The sequence below is a fragment of the Culex quinquefasciatus genome, chromosome 3 (assembly GCF_015732765.1).
Source record: "Culex quinquefasciatus strain JHB chromosome 3, VPISU_Cqui_1.0_pri_paternal, whole genome shotgun sequence".
Lineage (NCBI taxonomy): Eukaryota > Metazoa > Arthropoda > Insecta > Diptera > Culicidae > Culex > Culex quinquefasciatus.
Window position 1 is genome coordinate 75,354,875 of NC_051863.1, and position 22,394 is coordinate 75,377,268.

At 34.1% G+C, this 22,394-nt stretch overlaps 1 protein-coding gene across 20 annotated transcripts in view; it reads right to left on the reverse strand.

Moving 5' to 3' along the window:
- Window positions 1-22,394, reverse strand: part of LOC6032738 (RIMS-binding protein 2) — a 212,092-nt gene that overhangs the window by 84,824 nt on the left and 104,874 nt on the right. For 19 of the 20 annotated variants that reach the window (XM_038263854.1, XM_038263865.1, XM_038263866.1 and 16 more), the window contains 4 exons: window positions 10,771-11,302; window positions 10,542-10,659; window positions 5,403-5,554; window positions 5,007-5,198 (listed from right to left, as the gene is read on the reverse strand). In XM_038263854.1, the coding sequence (XP_038119782.1) occupies window positions 5,007-5,198; window positions 5,403-5,554; window positions 10,542-10,659; window positions 10,771-11,302 (994 nt within the window). Of the gene's footprint in view, window positions 1-5,006; window positions 5,199-5,402; window positions 5,555-10,541; window positions 10,660-10,770; window positions 11,303-22,055; window positions 22,080-22,394 lie in introns of all 20 variants that reach the window. The other variant, XM_038263862.1, reaches the window with a different exon arrangement.

Sequence of the window (22,394 nt, forward strand, 5' to 3'; positions counted from 1 at the left end):
TATACCCCTTAAGGGACTTAGTTAAAATTGGCTAGAACTATGGAATAATTTTGACCAATTTCGTCGGGGTCATTATTTTGGTCATGAAATGGGGTCCTGGAGCTAAAATTATTCTGATAAGTTGAAATTTTGAAAGTTGATTTTTTTAATTATTTGATATACCCCCTAAGGGACTTTGCTAAAATTGGCTAGAACTATGGGATAATTTTGACCAATTTCGTCAGGGTTATAATTTTGGCCATGAAATGGGGTCCTTAAGTTAAAATTATTCTAAAAAGTTGAAGTTTTGAAAGTTGATTTTTTTAATTATTTGATATACCCCTTAAGGGACTTTGTTAAAATTGGCTAGAACTATGGAATAATTTTGACCAATTTCGTCGGGATCATTATTTTGGTCATGAAATGGGGTTCTGAAGCAAAAATTATTCTGAAAAGTTTAAATTTTGAAAGTTGATTTTTTTAATTATTTGATATACCCCCTAAGGGATTTTACTAAAATTGGCTAGAACTATGGGATAATTTTGACCAATTTCGTCAGGGTTATTATTTTGGCCATGAAATGGGGTCCTTAAGTTAAAATTATTCTAAAAAGTTGAAGTTTTGAAAGTTGATTTTTTTAATTATTTGATATACCCCTTAAGGGACTTAGTTAAAATTGGCTAGAACTATGGAATAATTTTGACCAATTTCGTCGGGGTCATTATTTTGGTCATGAAATGGGGTCCTGGAGCTAAAATTATTCTGATAAGTTGAAATTTTGAAAGTTGATTTTTTTAATTATTTGATATACCCCCTAAGGGACTTTGCTAAAATTGGCTAGAACTATGGGATAATTTTGACCAATTTCGTCAGGGTTATTATTTTGGCCATGAAATGGGGTCCTTAAGTTAAAATTATTCTAAAAGTTGAAGTTTTGAAAGTTGATTTTTTTAATTATTTGATATACCCCTTAAGGGACTTTGTTAAAATTGGCTAGAACTATGGAATAATTTTGACCAATTTCGTCGGGATCATTATTTTGGTCATGAAATGGGGTCCTGAAGCTAAAATTATTCTTAAAAGTTGAAATTTTGAACGTTGATTTTTTTAATTATTTGATATACCCCCTAAAGGACTTTGTTTAAAATGGTTAGAACTATGGGATAATTTTGACCAATTTCGTCAGGGTTATTATTTTGGCCATGAAATGGGGTCCTTAAGTTAAAATTATTCTAAAAAGTTGAAGTTTTGAAAGTTGATTTTTTTAATTATTTGATATACCCCTTAAGGGACTTTGTTAAAATTGGCTAGAACTATGGAATAATTTTGACCAATTTCGTCGGGATCATTATTTTGGTCATGAAATGGGGTCCTGAAGCTAAAATTATTCTGAAAAGTTGAAATTTTGAAAGTTGATTTTTTAATTATTTGATATACCCCTAAGGGATTTTACTAAAATTGGCTAGAACTATGAAATAATTTTGACGAATTTCATCGGGGTCATTTATTTCACCATGAAAAGGGTTTCAAGCTAAAATTAATCCGATAAGTTAACTTTTGAGAGTCCTTTTTTAAATTTTGTTATATTCCCTAACGGAATTGATTTATTTATTGAGAATTTTGAAGTGTGAATAACAAAAACTGTTATTATTTTCACAGAGCCAGGAAGTCGGAGCTGACGTTGAAGTTCGAGCTGGAGTGAGACCTCGGAGACTGCATCGGATTCATCTAATTTTCAGCAACTTTTACTTGGAGTCGGAATCTGTGAAGTCGGGTATTTTGGAGAGCTGAAGTCGTCGTTGACGTCATATCCTGTATCCAGAGTCGGAGTTGTCTTCAAAGTATGGATTCAAAGTCGCTTGGAGGTACCCGACTCTGCAGCCCTGACTAGTACAGAGGAGTTATGGCAACTGCAGGTTTATTTGTAAATTACAAATAAACCAAAACAATAACTTTTTTTGTTATGGAGACATACCAGTTCAATAACATTTTTTGTTATTATGCTGCTCCACCTCTCCGCACAAAATAACAAATCTTGTTATTCCTTCATGATTCCTTCTGTGTTATTGGTTTGTTATTGCAATAACAACATAATAACAGTTTAAGTTATTCTTCGAACAAATCTTTGTTATTGATTTTCGTTATTTTAACAACTAATCCGATCATCCCAATAACATATTTCGATCTTCTCACAATATCAAAAACTGACCTTCCCAAGTTATTACCGTCTGCTCGGGCAAGCAAAAAATAGGGGGGTCCAATATAGGACAACGAAAATTCTAACTTTTCCAAAAGTGGACCCCTGTTAATTAAACCTTCAAAAATGAAGAAAACTGTGTATTTAAGCAAAAGTTTTTCTTAAACATACAACAAATGCTTGTTGTTTCAAACCTAAACGCATTTTTTTTCATTTGTGAGTATAAATATAGCTGTTTCATGTTAAAAGTACCAAAAATGCTGAAGCCGTAAAAAAAAATAATACATCAATATTATAGTCAATTAAACTTAACTGAAGCATCATAATTGCAGTTTGAAATTATATTTTATGATAATAAATCATGAACAAAACATTTTTTTTAAATAAACATGCGTGGTTTTATCAGCAACTGTAAACAAATCTATTGTTTAGTTTCGGTCAACCATTTATGTAATTAATAAGAAAAAAGGGCATCAACATTACTTTGTTTTAATTATTTTTATGTTTACAGTGGTTTTTGAAACGTTTTCTCTGATCTTTTTCGGAAATAAATGTGTTTAAATGTCGGTTAGGTTTTTGTTGTTGTTTTAAGCCAAATTTGTTAACAAAACATATTTGTTTATGATGTAAAGTGAGCAAAATCCATCTTTTATTAAATCTATCTATCATTAGACCTACACCATGCATCAAAACATCAAATATCGGATAAAATTTAGTAAGAAAATATCAGTTTGCCTATAGTGGACCCGGGTCCACTACAAGAAAAGGGGGTCCTTAACAGGCAAATAAACTTTTTTTCGAATGGCTGTTTTTCTGCTCAAAAACAAAAAAACTGATGAAATTAATAATCAAAATTGTTCAAAGACTTCAGTTTTCATTGTTTTGTACAAAGGGTTATGAAAAAGTGCTTAAAATATTGAAAATTTGTGAAAAATGTGCTTCGGCTCTACTAGGGGGTCCACTAATGGTTAAAATACCCTAATAATGCAATTTTAAATCTAAATGTGATAATCAGGATTTTGAAATCGATTTTTACCTTATTTTGCACTAGAAATTTTTGTTTTGACGCACTCTACAAATGTTCTGGAGGGTCAAAGACGTAAAAACAAACCTACCGTAATCTGGGGAGAATCGGGACAGCAGTTTTTAGAGCACTTGAAGCTTTTTAATTTGGAAATGGATGTACACATTTTGTTGGCCTGAGTCTGTTCTAACCGAAACCAATCAGAAAAATCTAAATGTAGTAGTCCAACATGGTTTAAACTGCTGTCCCAATTCGCCCCATGTGTCCCGATTGACCCCAGTTTATGGTACGCAATTCCCGGTGTATCGAGTATTTCTGAAGAAAAATCGCAGATGCTCGATGAATTAATGTACATTTCTTACAAAAATGCCTTGAGGCACTCTATTTACATATTTACCGATACCGATGAACACCGCATGTTATGCTTGATCTTGACTTAATTGTCTTGAAAAGCAGTATTTTGTCAAATGCAATGTTGAATTTTGTATCTTACCAGCAAATTATCACAAAAATGTTCAGAGGTTTTGGGTGTTCTGAATATGTGACTGTACTTAAAAATACAGTGTTTGTAAGTAATCGAATGAATTGATTTCGATTAGACACCAAAATTGTGTTATGTAAACAAAATTGTTTAATTTGTGAACTTGAGTTAAATTCTACAGAAATTAAAAGCTTAGAATCTTTGAATCCCTATATACTTTGCCTTTTAGTCATTTTAAATTATCAGAATTAAGTAAAACAAAAAATACTTATAATTCATATCAATATTGCAAATTTGGAAAATAATAATATTTTAGAAACGAAACTGTTTTATCAATCATACAAAATTTTGCCAAGTGAAAAAAATCTACATTTCAGGAGTATTTTAAAAGATCCAATAAATCATATTTAAATGTTGTGCTTATTGGTTGTTTTTGAAATCCCGTGACTAAAAGCGGTTTCAAAAACACCCAAAAAGCAAAAAAAAAGTAATTTGGTTTATTGGACCTTTAAAAAATTCCATGGTTATGACTCTAAAAATTCTCTAAATCTATTATTGTATACCAAAATGATGGAAAAAGTGGTTGGGAAGTTTAGATTTTTTTTTATCATCACTTGAATTCAAATAATTTGGTATTAAGGATTATGATGCGATTTTTTGAAGTTTTTTGTAGAACTTCGGATGGTAGAACATAACGATTTAACATGATTTTATCAAAGGTTTCACATAATTTACTTGAAATCAAAGATTTTGTTTCATGATTTTAATGTTAATGCTAGTTATTTCTACACAGAAAAAAAATCATGGTAATATTACATCTGGGAAGGGGTACATCTTTTATGTCAGAAAAAAGGTGTAATTTTACCTCTGGAAATGTGTAATTTTACCACTTTTCTGGAGTAATGTCACTTTTTCAGTCTAAATTGAGGTAAAATTACATCATAAAAGAGGTAATATTCAACCTTCCAAATTTACAATATTTTTTTCTGTGTACTGAAGTTTATTAACTGGTGATAAAAAAAACTCTCCACCCGCAGCAATAATGAAGCACACACTCTCATCCCAATGAGGCTCCTCCCGCCCCCACCCACTACAACATAGTGAAAAGAAAGAACAGGTGGACAGTCCAGAGGTAGGAGATCAAACAGACACAGATACAAGTGATACGGTAGCTGGGTGTGAGTGGGTGGGTAGGTGTTTTTGTTTACATTCTCGCGATTTTTAGCGAAGAGATATGTATAGGGAAAGAGAGGGAGATATAGCGGAAGAGTGAGAGTGTGTGAGAGAGAGAGAGTGAGGAAGGCAAATCGCCCGCTCGCTCCTACCTGTGTCGGCTTCGTCGTCAAACTCTTGACCTACGTCCGTGTGGGCTTCGCTAATTCGCGCCAAGTCTTCGTTTGTGTGCGGCACGTGGGGAATGCCCATCGGCAGCGGCGCCGGATCGAGGATAATCGGCGCGTCGTCCGCGTCCCGCAGCGTCGTCACCACGGCCTGATGAAACTCGAGTAAATCGTCTCCTGCGGATTTCCGGTTTTTTTTGTGGGTTGGGGGATGACAAGAAGACAATGTTATTACTGAAGTTAAGGGTGGTAAATTAAGACAGTTTCACACACATCTTCACACTCACTCAAACAAGAAACGCACACACACACACATTCAAACAGATTTATGAGGCATATTTAGTGAACGCTTTGGGGGGGATTGAAATGAAATGAACTAACCTACTAATCTTTGCACGAAGGACGCGGGCACGAGGCCCCTTCTACCATCTAACAGTTCGGCATCCAGGTAGCCACCCTGTGGTTCACCGTTGCCCCAGACTAACAAATAATCACCTGCGCACAGCGCTAACTCTCCTTCCGAACCTTCCACTCTATACAATCGGGAAGGGTAGATCAATGTTTTCCAGCATAGACACACGCACACGCGCAAGAAAAAAAAACGAAAAGTAACAATTTTAGTTGTGTTAACTTGCTTTGGAAAAGTTAAGTTTGTCCTCGGCACGGTGTTTGAAATTACGTTGATTCCAGTAAAAATTATGCAATTGCTTTTTTTTATATTTGATTGTTTTTCAAACTGGTATCTCATGCTTTCATGCTCATGATTGTTTTTCGAAACTCCCATAGGTTTTTTTTTGAATTTTTGTTGAATTTTCTGACGGTTCCAAGTAGTATGTTTTTTTTATTAGAAACATAGTTTTTCATAATTCTTTGATGTTTGTTAGAAGAGCAGTTCTCTAGGATTTCGGTCGTTCGATTTTTTTTGTATTTTTTAATCCGGCTGAAACTTTTTTGGTGCCTTCGGTATGCCCAAACAAGCCATTTTGCATCATTAGTTTGTCCATATAATTTTCCATTCAAATTTGGCAGCTGACCATACAAAAATGATGTATGAAAATTCAAAAATCTGTATCTTTTGAAGGAATTTTTTGATCGATTTGGTGTCTTCGGCAAAGTTGTAGGTATGGATATGGACTACACTGGAAAAAAATGATACACAGTAAATTTTTTTTTGTGATTTTGTATTTAACTTTTTATCACTAAAACTAGATTTGCAAAAAAACACTATTTTTAATTTTTTTTATTTTTTGATATGTTTTAGAGGACATAAAATGCCAACTTTTCAGAAATTTCCAGGTTGTGCAAAAAATCATTGACCGAGTTATGATTTTTTTAATAAATACTGATTTTTTCTAAAAATCGAAATTTTCTAATCTAATCTAATCAGACTCTAGCGCAGCCAATCTTTCGAAGGGATCCTGGAGAGTGCCTTAGGTTAGATGACGCCTAGCACTCTTCTTGTCATTTATTAACATTTGTAGTGCGTCATTCTGATGCAATGCATTGAAACAACACAAGCGTTAAAGCGGCCAGGCCTACTGCGTAAAGCCGTATCGCAGAGATGACTCGTAATTGGGTTGAGTTTGAGCACGGAGTGTTCGAACAACAACACAGTTCTGAATCGACAGGGGAGGAAGAAGCGTGGGGACACACCACCATACGCTCCGAGATTTGGTTGTATTCGTTGGGAGCACCATGCTAAGAAGGTTTGGTACTCCGGGACCCTTTGGGATGGGACATTGTATTTCCACGAATGCCCTGGACACTATTTGCCGTGGTTTTAGCGCCACAACTCGCTCTTTTCAAAAAATCGAAATTTTGGTCGCAAAAATTTTTCAACTTCATTTTTAGATGTAAAATTGAATTTGCAATCAAAAAGTACTCCAGTGAAATTTTGATAAAGTGTACCGTTTTCAAGTTATAGCCATTTTTATGTAACTTTTTTCAAAATAGTCGCAGTTTTTCATTTTTTTAAATTAGTGCACATGTTTGCACACTTTTGAAAAAAATATGTTTGAAAAGCTGAGAAAATTCTCTATATTTTGCTTCATCGGACTTTGTTGATACGACCTTTAGTTGCTGAGATATTGCCATGCAAAGGTTTAAAAACAGGAAAATTGATGTTTTCTAAGTCTCACCCAAACAGCCCACCATTTTTCAATGTCGATATCTCAGCAACTAATGGTCCGATTTTCAATGATAAAATATGAAACATTTGTGAAATTTTCCGATCTTTTCGAAAACAATATTTTCAAAATTTTCAAATCAAGACTAACATTTCAAAAAGGCCAAACATTGAATATTACGCCCTTTTAAAATGTTAGTCTTGATTTAAAAATTTTGAAAATATTTTTTTGAAGAGATCGGAAAATTTCACAAATGTTTCATATTTTAACATTGAAAATTGGACCATTAGCTGCTGAGATATCGACATTAAAAAATGGTGGGCTGTTTGGGTGAGACTTAGAAAACATCAATTTTCCTGTTTTTAAACCTTTGCATTGCAATATCTCAGCAACTAAAGGTCGTATCAACAAAGTCCGATGAAGCAAAATATAGAGAATTTTCTCAGCTTTTCAAAAATATTTTTTCAAAAGTGGACAAACATGTGCACTAATTTAAAAAAATGAAAAACTGCGACTATTTGAAAAAAGTTACATAAAAATGGCTATAACTTGAAAACGGTGCACTTTATCAAAATTTCACTAAAGTACTTTTTGATTGCAAATTCAATTTTACATCGAAAAATGAAGTTAAAAAATTTTTGCGACCAAAATTTCGATTTTTTTTTAAAATCAGTATTGATTAAAAAATTCATAACTCGGTCAATGATTTTTTGCACAACCTGGAAATTTCTGAAAAGTTGGCATTTTATGTCCTCTAAAACATATCAAAAAATAAAAAAAAAAAATAGTGTTTTTTTGCAAATTAAGTTTTAGTGTTAAAAAGTTAAATAAAAAAATCACCAAATTTTTTTTACCGTGTATTATTTTTTTCCAGTGTAGTCCGTATCCATACCTACAACTTTGCCGAAGACACCAGATCGATCAAAAAATTCCTTCAAAGATACAGATTTTTGAATTTTCATTAATCATATTTGTATGGACAGCTGCCAAATTTGTATGGAAAATTATATGGACAAACTAATGATGCAAAATGGCTTCTTTGGGCATACCGAAGGCACCAAAAAAGTTTCAGTCGGATTAAAAAATACAAATATTAAAATTGAAGAAAAGTCGTAGAGAATTGCTCAGAAGTCATATTTAGATTTTAGTAAAACAATTTTTATCGACATATTTTCTTTGAGACTTTAAATCAAAATTGAAATTACAATGTTTAATTCAGCAGGGTTTCTTCGTCAACCAGCTTCACCCAAATCAAAAGTAGAAAAACAATTTAATCACAAATATTATTTAATCAGTTAGACTTGTTGAAGTTTTATACACGGTTAAAAAGTAGATTTTTGGAAGCTTTAAACATTTTTAGGACTGCTTATCTTTGTAAAAAAAATCCAAAATTATGTTTAAATCTCGCTCACTTTTTTAAAAGGTTCTATGTTCACAAGAAACCCATGGCGCCTTGGTTGTTTTGAAAAAGTACTTTAGAATAGTGAAATTCAGCAGAAACTGATGGAAATTTCTCCAGTTCCTGATGTTAAATTACACATTTTTGACACAAAATGTCACATCATTCCCAAATGTCATATTACCATAAATTTATATGTGTATCTTCAAAACAAATTCTTGGGTAGAGCATACTTTCATGTACTTTTTCTCAAAAAAGTTGTGGGCAATGAAGTTTTGAAAAATATCTGATTTTTAAATGATTTTAAAACCTAGGGTAGTTTTTAAAGTATCTTTAGTATGTTTTGATGTTTTATTTAGAAAATTCACATACAAATGTTCATAAGCTAATAAATTAAAACAACGTTGCTGAAAAAACTTTTAAGAAAATTTGTCGATAAAAATAAATTTTTATTGCCATAAAAGCAATTTTAAAGCACAAATATAAAAAAATCTCTTGTAAGTTTGCAAAACGTCGTAAACCCCCGACCCTCATTTGATTTTTTTTTCTGGAACAAACCAGTTTTTCACAGGTTTTCAGTAAAGAGCATTTAAAAGACGTGCAGATGAACAATTCACAACATTTTTAATTGGATAAATCGTAAATTGATCTAGAACGGATCGCAAAACAGCTTTTTTTACAACTGGCGCTTAGGATGTGTTTAAAACTTACCTGAGAAATCAACATTTACGAAGTAATTTTTTTGGATTTTTTAAAGTATGTTTCAACCAGTCATTGAAATCAAACCCTGGTGACGAGTTCGCTGGCAAACTCGGTTTGCTTTTGAACCTTCATTAGTGTTTGACCTTGAACACTGTTCTGTTTGAAACAGAGTTCGTCGGGTTCGCCGAACAACTGTTTGAACCCGTGTTTAAACATTTGTCTTAAACGAAAGTTTCAAGCAAATCATGAGCTTTTAAGCCGATAATTAGTCATTTTATTGAAATTTCTTCAATTTTTGAGACAAAAACCAAACAATTTTTGTCACCAGAGTTCAAACCCAAGTTTGAAACTCAGCGTGAACTTTGGTTTGTGTTCGAACATCCGCACAAAACGGAATCAGAAAAAGTTAAACAGAAGATCAAACAATGAACAGTTCGACCAATGATTGGTTTCAACATCGTATAAAATTTGAAATAAAGAACTTATTTGTGTACTGGTCCTCGTCAAAAAATGTCCAGAGAATCCAAAAAGCAGTCCGTTTTTCGACCCGAGCTTATTTTAAATCGCGAAATTATGAAGAGTTTTTAAATAATCCAGTTCATCAAATTTGTGTAAAAACAGTTCACTGTAATTTCAAATTGGTTACACACTAGTAGATAATGGTGAAATGGAATTTCTTTCTTATCCTGCTGGTGAAATTGTACTAGGGTAATAATATATTATATTATAATTTGTCACCTTGTGTAGCTTTCTTTAATGTTATGGTGTGAAAATGTATTCTAAGTCTAGTGTTTTTATCTCTTGCCGAATCCCGTTCAAGAATAAAAATTGCACCATATAAATACATTTATAAAACTCAGAAAACATAACTCTAGGAAATACGAAATTGTGCCCATGTTGATTGAGAATGACTTTATTCAAATTTGATTACATTATGTAAATTCAACTAAAAATGTTAATGGATGCCTAACTCTATATTATAAAGTCTAAAAGTGTCTTTTTGTTTTTATTATAGATGACATCCTTCAAGTACCGTCATCAGGGGTGACATTGGGTCTGGGGGGTGAGATTGGGTCATACAAAAATGCTAAAATTTGTATGATCCAATTTCACCCCTCGGAACCAATGTAATCCCTGATGACGGTGTTGTTAAAAAAATTAAATAACTCGATACACTTTTTTTCCTCAAACAGCGTACTTTGAAACACCGTGCTGGGCAACCGAGGAGCAAACTTGTTGTATAATACATAAATGTTATGAATAAAGATAACACTGAATAACTGGTATACTCACTCTGGCGGATCATAGGAAAATCTTGCTATAAATACACAACATCTACCTTTTCCCGGTATATCTAACATGTCCACTTGCGGTTCACCGGTACCGTTCAGTGTTAGACCGTGCGTTCGTGCTAAATGGAGGGAGGGATTAAAGAGCGTCGTTAAGGACCTACTGAGGCTAGGGCGAGTTGTCTGTCTGTACAAACTAAACTGTGCAGGGCACCTTGCCAGTGGGTACTTACCATCGAGCTCCATTCCGATGAGTGACCGGTTCTGGGAGTGCATAAAGGCCGGGTTGACCCCGTCGATGCCGCCGAAACTGTCCAGGCCCCAGCTGGCGGGTGGAATCGGTGAACAGGGCGTCCCTCCTCGCTGGGCGTACCGCGTCAGCAGGTCAAGCTCGTCCAGGGGTTTGATCTTGGAGCTGATCCCACCGGAGCCCAGCAGCGGGTTCGTGTAGGTCGAGTACGAGGTACTCGTGTTAAAGTTGGGCAGGTTCGATCCGTACGTGCTGGTCAGTGGATTGCCGGAACTAAGCCCCAGGCCGGAACTTCCCGTCCCGAGTCCACCGCTCAGACCGGTCAGTCCGGTTGTGCCGACGCCGGACGATCCGACCGGGCCGAGGACACTCGCTAATCCTCCGGTGGTGGCCGAGTGCGTTGGGAATGTGTACGATGAACCTACGGGTGCGACGCTTAGTCCCAGGGTGTAGCTGGCTGATCCCGACGGATGTGAGTGCGTATTGTGTAACGACAGGACGGGCATGGTAGAGCTCTGTTGGGAGGAACGGATAGATTGATCGTTTGTGGGGGGATTAGAACGTGGGCGGATTTTTATTTGATAACGCACGAAAGAGGCTTCATGGGGATGAGATGAGATGTGGGTGAAAATGGTGATGGTAATTAGATGATTGATCACTTGTGCAGAAGGGTAATGTCGAAGGTAAGATTGCATGAGGTAAGTTTAAACTGAGTGGTGCTTGAATTTTCTTGTGTCACAAGGTATGGATTGATTACCCATTGAATTTAAAAGAATTAGTGTTTGTAAGAGTTAATAATGATGCAATAAAGTGATGATTTTTTGGTTATAAAAGTTCTTGTGTGAATAAATAAGCTTGAAATAATATAATTCTAAAAATAATAAATATGGCGTCATTTCTATTATGCCACTTTTTATCGTCAGATTTATAGAAAAAAAAAACATGTTTGAAAAATTAGTAAAAGAAAATTAGGTATGCTCAACACAGACAACAAGTTTAAACTGTTTCTGCATTAAAAATAAAAAAATCATGTTTTTTATGCAAAAAAATGACAAAATTTAAATAGAACTGAATGTCTGACTAAATTTGGGTGAAGTTTAACCTCGGGAGAGAATATTTGTTTACGGTCAAACAACATGATCTAAGCCTTTTTGAAATGTTTTTTCAAGATGTTAAATAAATTTCACTTTTTGACATTTAAAATCTGATCAATGCTTTCCAAGATGTTGAGCTTGAATAAATTATTGTTTTCGTAATTTTCATTCCATATCTCAGCAATCAAAGGTCGAATCAATAATGTTCAAAAAAGCTATTTGTTGAGCTCAGCTCAGCTCAACTTTGTCGAATAATATAACCCTAAATTGGCTATAAATAAGAAACGGTGCACAGTATCTTAATTTTAAAAGTATTATATTTCTATTTTTTTATTTATAATATTGTTTCGAATTGAATTTAACATCATAAAATCATTGTTTTTTTATGTGCATTTTCGATACTTTCATAAAAATCGTAACATGGCCACCAGAAAATCGTCCGCCATACTCTATAGCTCAAATGTTAGCACTTTTTGTCCACTAAAAAATATCAAAAATTTAAAAAAAATCCAGGAGGATGAAGTTAGTCAAAATCGAGTTTTTTCTTGTTAGAGTGTAACAGAGAGAGTGTTTTCAGAATAGTCCTAATCAAAACCTACAACTTTGTCGAAGACAACAAATCGATCAGAAAATCCCTTCTTTTTCAAAACAACCAATGCACTATGGGTTTTTTATGTACATAGGACCTTTTGGAAAAGTAACCGTGAAATTAATGATGCAAAATGGTATATTGAACGTAAAGAATGGGAAATTTAATGTACTTTTCGAATCTACATTAACCCAAAAGGGTATTTTTTCATTTAGAACAAACAATTTCATTTTAAAATTTCATGTTTTTTCTAACTTTGCAGGGTTTTTTTTTAGAGTGTAACAATGTTCTACAAAGCTGTAGGTAATAAAATTTTTAATGTATAAACATAAGGGGTTTGTTTATTAACATCATGAGTTACGAAAAAAAGTTTTGAAAAAGTTGGTCGTCGTTGATCTTGACCGTTCAAAGAAAAAAGAAAAAAGAAACTTTCTCAAAACTTTTTTTTTCGTAAAATCGCGATAACTCGTGATGGTTACAACCAAACCCCTTATGTATATATAAGGCTACCAACTCTTGCTGAGCAAAAATCCGTACACTTTGCCGATATGACATCATGGTCTTACAAAAACTGGGAATTATTTAAATAAATTTAATTAAATAAATTTGAGAATTAAAAATATAAAACTGTGCCATTTTTTCAGCTGACAAATTCTAAAAAATGCTATCAGAGTATATTAGTATTCATAAAATAAACCGTGATTTGAATCAAATCATTATGTTCTTCAATTTGTTTGTTAAACGCTTAAAAGTTGTCGAACTGTCAAGTTTGTTTTTTTATATCGTTCTCAGTGTTTTCACGAACGCATATCCAGCGTTTTTTTATTTTATTTTTGAACATGTGAAACACAACAGTTTATAGGACCTTTAAAAAAACTCTAGATTTGTTAATTCAAATGAAATTTTGTTTCATTTTGGATAAAAACGAAAATTAGAGTCGGAGGTCACGGTGGCTCTTAAGGCTTTTGAAAACTCACCAGAGAATTCTAGAGTTTTTTTAAAGGTCCTATCAACATATGAAAGACAATAGTTTATAGGACCTTTTTAAAAGAAAACTGATAATCAAGTTTGAATTGAGGAAAACTGTCTCTTTTTAAATCAAACTCACAGTTAAATAAAAATGACAAATTAACAAAAGCAATTGCTTAAATAGTTGTTAAAATTCCGTACAAATCCGTATTATGCGAAAAAATCCTTAAAAAAAATTCGGCCTGTTAAAAATCCGCGAAGAGGGTCGAAAATCCGTATGGTAAGGAAAAAATCCGTACAGTTGGCAGCCTTATAGTTTATATATAAAAAAATGTAATTGTCCGCTCTACAACTTTGTTACACAAAATTACCCTGCAAAGTTAGAAAAAACACGAAATTTTAAAATGAAAATTTTTGTTCTAAATGCAAAAATGACCCTTTTTGGTTAATGAAGATTCGAAAAGTACATAAAACTTCCATTAAAATGACATGTTACATTTTTTTCCGTTACTCAACGGAAAATTGCCGAGTGTTTAAAGAAAATTTAGTTTTTTATCGATGCAAAATCGCCATCAAATCGGGCGACCAATTTTACATAAAAGTCCCTTTGAAACCAAATTTCTATCTCATCATCGTTTCAGGCTGCAAATTATTGAAAAACACCTCTTTTTCGCATGTTCAAAAATGGAAGGGGTCGTACCGCCCCTCCGTCACGAGATATCAAAAAATGGACCTCGGATTCGTGATCAGGATAAAAATGTTACACTTTAAGACAAAGTTTCACGTTTCAAAGAGGGGTCGTGACAACTTTAGTAACCCATTTTAGTAACCATATTGAGATTTTCATTACTTTGTGGTATTCTTCCTACTTGTTGTAAAAGCTTTTCTTATTTTTATCGATTTTAAACTCTCACTAAATGATTCTTTTTAAGGATTTTTGAATAAATCTATCATGTCGTAGGTCTGCTGTCGCAGACATCAATTTGTAATTAGATTTTTCAACAAGAGATGAAAAAGCTTAACATTTGATATTTTTGACAAACAACGATATAAACACCCATTTGAAATTGAGGTTTCCTCCATCTATAAGTTAACTGTAAATATTTGTAGAAATAATATTAACAATGACAAGGAAAACTGAACTTAATATTTGTAACTGGCGGACTCAAATTGTACAAGAGATGCCACAGTCAAAATTTAATAACTATTTAAAACTGGTGTCGATGCGCAACCCTAAATGATTTTTTACCATAAAAAATACATTTAAGAAGAAACGTTTCCTTACTTTAACTACATTAGATCATCGTTTACAATTTTTAACATTCTTCAATTTTACTAACTGGCTTATAAATTTTCTAATCTGCTGTTGCTTATTGGTTTTATATTAAGTTGCTTATAATATTTAAAATAATATACAGCAATTCCCCACGAAAACAGCATGGAAAAAAACAAAAGTGCTCGGATCGGGCTCAAAATTTTTCTGGGGGTTCCCTGGCCGAAATAATTAGACCCGTATTTTTTTGTTTGGCCATTAGGGTGACCTACGCCGTCTTAGGGTGGTCTGAAAAATGGCCATTTTCGTCGATTTTCGCAAAAACCACTTTTTTCAAAAAATCATAACTCCTCGCCATTTCAACCGATTTCAATTGTCTTATACGCAAATGAAAGGTGATAAGTTGGCCTTTCAAAGAAAAATAATAAGAAGTTTCGAAAATCTAGCCTAACATATAAAAAGGTCGAATGAAACATTAAAATGCCGTTTTGACGGTGTCTGGACCAAAGAGCCTATGTCTGAAAATATTTTTATCGAAATCCCCGAACATTTTTACATAACATACTAAAAAATGGGAGGAGTTCATAAACAGGATTCCGAGATATGATTTTTTGAAAATAAAATCCGCGTTTTTCGACGCGCCGCGCGCAAAAACACGAAAATGGCAACATCGGCAAAAATCAACTTTTTCCACTAAAACTGCGATAACTTAAAAATTTTAGCGATGACCTATACATGTCTGGGTACCAAAAGTTGCGTCTTTCAATTACAAAAATTTTGGTACATATACATGTATAGGTCATCGCTGAAATTTTTAAGTTATCTCAGTTTTAGTGGAAAAAGTTGATTTTTTGCCGATGTTGCCATTTTCGTGTTTTTGCGCGCGGCGCGTCGAAAAACACGGATTTTATTTTCAAAAAATCATATCTCAGAATCCTGTTTATGAACTCTTCCCATTTTTTAGTGTGTTATGTAAAAATGTCCGGGGAATCCGATAAAAATATTTCCAGACATGGGTTCTTTGGTCCAGACCTTTTCAAAACGGCATTTCAAAGTTTCATTCGACCTTTTTATATGTTAGGCTAGATTTTTGAAACTTTTTATTATTTTTCTTTGAAAGGCCAACTTATCACCTTTCATTTGCGTATAAGACAATTGAAATCGGTTGAAATGGCGAGGAGTTATGATTTTTTTTGAAAAAAGTGGTTTTTGTGAAAATCGACAAAAATGGCCATTTTTCAGACCACCCTAAGACAGCGTAGGTCACCCTAATGGCCAAACAAAAAAATACGGGTCTAATTATTTCGGCCAGGGAACCCCCAGACAAATTTTGAGCCCGATCCGAGCACTTTTGTTTTTTTCCATGCTGTTTTCGTGGGGAATTGCTGTATATATAAGTGTAAAAAATCCCGGGAGTCTGAACCAAATTTCCTGGGAATCGAGAGGCTCTGTATTATTTTCGTATATAATTAAAAATCAGCCAAATGCATTCAATGTAAGTTTATACAGAGAACATAAAATCTCCTAAAATTTTCAATTCGTCTGATTCTTTTGATTGTTATGCATGCATTTGAAAACTACTACTATACCACTTTTTTCCTTAACAGCTTTATAGCATAAGTTTTTGTTATTTATATAACTCATTACTTTTTTATATTGAAATTGTCATTTTAGATTAGATTAGATTAGATTAAAATTGTCATTTTTGTTGGTGTAACACTTATAAATTACACAATGTGTTTTTTTTTTTGCAAAGCTCAATGAGAGCACCAAATCCTAAACGGCACCTAATGTAGCTTTCATGTAAAAGTGACACAGCGCACCACACACATTACGAGACTTTTTTTTCGGGCTTGGACCATAATTACCCAAGCTTTTTTATTTCATTTTCTACAAAACAAAAGCAGAATCCATCCAGTCACACATTGTGTGTTGATTATCGAAGGCAGTGAATGCTTCCAGCTCCCTCACGAGTGCCAGACTCCCCCCACACGACAAAATGGCTCACAATTTGCCTAAACATTCATGAATAATAAATGTAAATTTGCGTTCTAGAACTCGGGGCGCCCGACGCTGCTAACCCCTTGGGATAGTGAACATAGTGGATGGTGATGTGTTCGTGCGTGCGTGCGTGGTGACACACTCACATACGCGCCAGAATGGAGACGCCACGTCGCCCGACGCCGCCGCGGCCTTCACAGCAACTTTTGCCTTTTCATTTTTGCATAAACTTATTCATGTGCTTTTTTTGGTGGGGGAGGAAAATTTAACATTCCATCTCACTAAAATTATTCCGTTCAAGAATTTAATTTCATCGCAAATATCATTTCACTCTTTGATGCCTAAACACTTCAATTTCACTGAGGCTGAGGAAAATCTCCTTTTCACACACACACACACACGATTCACAAAGACTGGCAAATATTTGAAACTTTCGCCCGGCGAGCACACGACCGGCGACGACGGCGCGTCAAAGTGGTCTTAATGAAATAACAGCTGAATCCTTTCTGGCGAATGGCGTGTCTTGCAGCTTGGGAAAATCCTCCGAGTTGCCATCGTACGGAACTGCGTGTCATCATCATCGTCGTCGTCGGATGGGGCTTTTTGGCAAAAAATATTCTCTCAGGACCTTCTCATTTCTCACATGATGTCATGGCGATCGACCAATTGAGATGGCAAGTGTTGCCAATTTGGTTAAATCATTATTCGTTTCTTAAATTTAATAATCAAATTTCTTTGAAAACACTTCTTGAATAATTTGCTCTCTAATTTGCATAATGTCAACAAATAGCACTGTTTACAGTAGTCGTCAAGTCTTTTTTATGACTAATGAGCAAAGTCTGGCAGCACTGTTCTCCCACCCCTCCCCTCACCATATAAGACAAACTGGCACAAGGCTGAACGGATTGGGACTTTATCTCGGTTGGAACACGCCAAAAGGACTTGCTCTCGTTTTATGGACGACGACGACGACGACGACGCGTATCGTTTTTCATTGTCGTTTTCAAGCTGGCAGCCAACAACTCGCGCTGCCAGCATCATCGCATTTTGTTATAATAATCATCTCCTCGCGATGACGATGACGACGATGATGACGACGACGATGACGGGATGTTTCACGACGAGCTCCGTAAGTTTGTCAGGAGGGAGACTTTTCCGAAAGATTTCGAGATTTTTTTCTGGGTATCTTTAAAAAAGGGTCAAGTCAAATCGAGAGTCATAGTTTTGATAATTCGTAAATTTGAAATGGAATTTCATGTACTCATTTTGACACCACTTTATTTAAACATTTTTGCTTGCCTTATATCAACGTCAATTTTTAGATTTTTCAGTATTGTGTGAAGTTTTAGACAGGTTTTCGATCAAAAATTTAGAAGAACAAGGAAGTAAGTATCATTCACTTGACTTTTTTGAAGAGAAGAAATGTTTCACAAAGTCGTGATGGTACTGTATTTTCAATTTAAGTTAAATTTGACATGACATGACATGACCTTTTGTCAACAACATATAAAAAAAATCTAACTCGGCCGAAAATGAAAACGTAAAAAAAACATTATGAAATTGCTATACTTGAAAAGGATGCAAAATATGAAAACAAATCGACGCTGTCGTGCTATCTTGTCGTACGTCGCTTTGAGACGTTCCGTGAAAAACGCGTCTTAATGTTTGACCTTGAATAAACAAAAACGAGAGCACGCGTTGTAAACAATAACAAACACGTTCTCTGCATTGCCCCGAAAGTTGGTTGCCGGCGTCCCGAAATATAATTCAAAATGTTTACGGCAGTCGAGCTCGTACTTGTGTCGAAAGCGTTCTGACATAAAATCCCTCTGACCAGTTGTCGCACTGACATCAATTTTCAGGCTGTGTCAAGATAGCACGACAAGATTGTAACTTCTTTCATGTGCAGAGCGACAAAAATGCACGGGTTTTTTTTCGGATTTCGCAGAGTATCTCAGGATTGAAATCGAATTTTGGGATTCTGTGAAGGTCAAAAGGCAAGGCATTGTGAGCTTTGGTCAAAAAGCACGTACGACAAGTTAGCACGACGGCGACGAAATGTGACAATAGCTGACAGTTTTGATGTTGATGTCATAAAACGCATCAGATTTCTCAAGGCATGATAGATTTGAGCATTGTAAAATTGGAAATTATCATAAGCAACCATGCACACCCCCTTATTTCTGCTTTCCTCATAGATAAACGTGGGTTGGTGAATTTGCGGACAGCGTGAAATTAGTGAAATTCCACAATTTCCGCGAAATCCCGTGAATTACAAGTATTATTTTTTTGGAAATCAATGCATAAAAATACCAATTATTTTCTCCATAAGGCGTCATCCATAAAGTACGTCACGCTCTATGGGAGGAGGGAGGAGGGGTGGTCGCAAGTGTGACAAAATGTGACAAGGGGGAGAGGGGGTACGTGAGACTGTGACGTCACGCTAGACTATTTCTTGAATACTGATAATTCAGTATTAAAATTTAGCTAAAACAAGTTTAATATTTGATAAACTTTACTCATAAATCAAACACGATTGAGGGCTTTTTGAAACTGAGTTTTTGATAATAAATTTAATATGCCTAACGTCAGATATAAAAAAATATATGGAGATTTCTGTCACATCATCAAAAAAAAATCCGATCAAACTTTTTAAAAATCATGCTAAAACTGCACAAAAAAAACAAGATGGTGGGGAGAGGGAGGAGTCCAGCAAAACTTGAGGTACTTTTCAAGGGGGGTCAGAGCCTGCGGCACAAAGTGTGACATAGGGGGGAGGGTGGTGACATACTTTATGGATGACGCCTAAAGGGTTTAAGCGTGAATTTGATAAGTTTTCAATTGAAAATTATATTTACTTCTTGAGCTCTAATAATTGAAAGGAATTTAATTATTGAAATAGATTTAAGAAATTAATGCTTTAAATACCTAATCGATGTACGAAATGATTGTAATAAAAAAACACACTTTATTTTCAGAATCGTCAAATCTGAAGCAAAATTTGAAAAGGGCGCATAAGTATTTTGACAGCCACAACTATTTTGCAAATTCCGAGCCAACAGGTAACTATTTAACAAAACCCGCAGTGTTAAAAGGTAACTGGGAAGGCCTGCCATTGATTTAGATTTCGAGTATTTTGAAAAAGTTACCTGTTGGCTCGGAATTTGCAAAATATTTCTGACTGTCAAAATGCTTACGCGCCCTTTTCAAATGTTGCTCCAGAAATAAACCCAAAATGAGAAATTTAAGATTGCATTTAGGCTAATGCAAATTTATACTATACAATTTCATTGAAATAAAATGAGTACAGTCGATTGAATACATTGTATTTTGTTTTTATTTATTGCGCTTTCAATTTATTTGGCATTTTCAAGCTTTTCTCAAATTTTCAGTTTTGAAATCATAGATTGGAAATATCAGCAGCGCTTCGAGATTTTTTAAGGCTTTATTAATATTTTGTATTTTTATCACAAAAGCATTTTACTGTAAAAACGTTTGAAGCAAATTAAAAATTGCTTTACATTTAATATTTTTATTGAATAAATTCAAAAAGAAGTGCAATAGTAATGCAAGAGACTATAAACAAATACATTTTTCTGCATTTATTGCCACTTTAAGTACTTTTGGGTTCGTTCAAAATCATTTAAATATTAGTGAAATTTCAATGTACAGTTCGACAAAGAATTTAGACATTTTTGTGAAACTTACATTCCGTATGTAATTGATCATTGTTTTTGCCAGAAAACAAATGTTCAAGCTATCATAGTCACTCCGAATTACGGTAATTTATGATAAGGTAAATTCAACGTCTTCACGTTGGGTAATTCTTCACCAACTCACACGAAGTAGGAAAAAGTTGCCTCGACTCTTTTTGATTTGCGTGAAACTTTGTCCTGAGAGATAACATTTGTCCCTGATCACAAATCCGAGCTCCATTTTTTGAAAACTCGTAACAGAGGTGCGAAAAGACCTCTTCCATGGCATAAACTTTGAAAAATATTTGCAACGGCTTTAGAACAAAATTTTTCATTTATAAATTTCGTGTTTTTTCTAGCTTTGCAGGGTTACAGTATGGCCCATAAAAAAATGCGACATTGTTATTAGGTGTAAATCGGGACTATTTTTACTATTTATGATGTATGTAGCATGTGTACACGTTGAATAGGTTCAAAACAAACAATCAATGCATTTAAAACTATTCCCTTAGCATACAATAAGTTATAGCTCATTGAAAATTATAAATTTGCCAATTTGCTCTACGCCCAGGCCATATAAAGAAAAACATACTTTTTTCATGTTGGTCGATCTGGATAGCCTATTATGGTATTTTTATGGACTAAAAAGTATACAGCCTTCAAGGTTACTGTTTTTGAGCGTTGTAAGAGTTAGTTCCACCGAATTTTACGCATTCTATTTACCAGTTATAGTAAAATAGTGAACTTTTCAAAAATATCCCGATTCTAAAAAAGTATCATTTTTTGGGATTTTTTGGAGCCTGCAATGTTTCAACGCAAAAAATAAATGCTACTAATGATTGTAATTGATACTAACAGATGCTCTGATGTGACTTTTAACAATATAAAGGCGCTGGGTACGCTTTTGAGCCATCGACAACGGTTTTAAGTTATTGATTTATTTCGACAGAATCACACAAAATAATAACCAAAATGGCATTTTTCACACAAATTACCAATTTTAACAAATTTAAAAAAACTTCTTGATTGGGCGTATTTTAGAAGGACTTCTAATGATGCTTTCGGCACATAGTTGGATATTTTAAACTGTTTCGTTTTTGAAATAAAAATTATTTAATTAGGGTAAATATCGTTCCAAAAATACATTCATAATTGTAGACCGCCTGTACACAGTTTTGGTGAACTGCAAAAAACTATCATGACGATATCTTCAAAACATACTAAACTAACACCATAATACATATAAAATCTGATTGTTAAATAAATTTAAGAATGGCACCACTTTTTATGTGAAAAAATGCACATGTCGCATTTTTTTATGGGCCATACTGTATTTTTTTATCATTACTTCAAGGAATGTTATCAAAACAGATTGCTCACATCCTTGGTCCCATTGTAAATATTTGAATCATATAGTTGTATGTCGGGTGATGATTATATGAATTTTCTGTCATGCTGTATTTGGAAGCAATGGTTTTCTTTTTAATTCATGTAGCATACTACCTATGTTTTATTTTGCATCATATAATTTTTTGATAATTTTATCGATTGCAAGAAAATGGAAAACTTATATTTTGATGCAGGCAAAACACGATTTATAAAACTGACGTTTAAGCTGAAACTCCAAAAGAAGATTCACCATCTTACCAAAATCCGGCCCTGGTTACGAATCTGAAAAATTGTAAATATTTAAAATGGTGTGAGAGGGCGAATTTATGGATTTTTTCTCTTACAATAAATGTTTGTATTTGTGCATTATTATTAGAAAGAAGATTTTTCGCATTGTTTGTCTAGCAAAATTTCAATGAGAGATGAACTAGCCTTCTCTAAATTTCAATTAATTTGTCAGCTCTAAATGTGGCTTGCAATTTTGCTTAAAAGTTAGATGAATGTGATTGAAGCTTGGTAATGTTAGCATAATGAATGATTTTTGAAATGAATTTTCAGTTCAGGTTTTATAAACTTAGAAACATATTTGCAACGGAC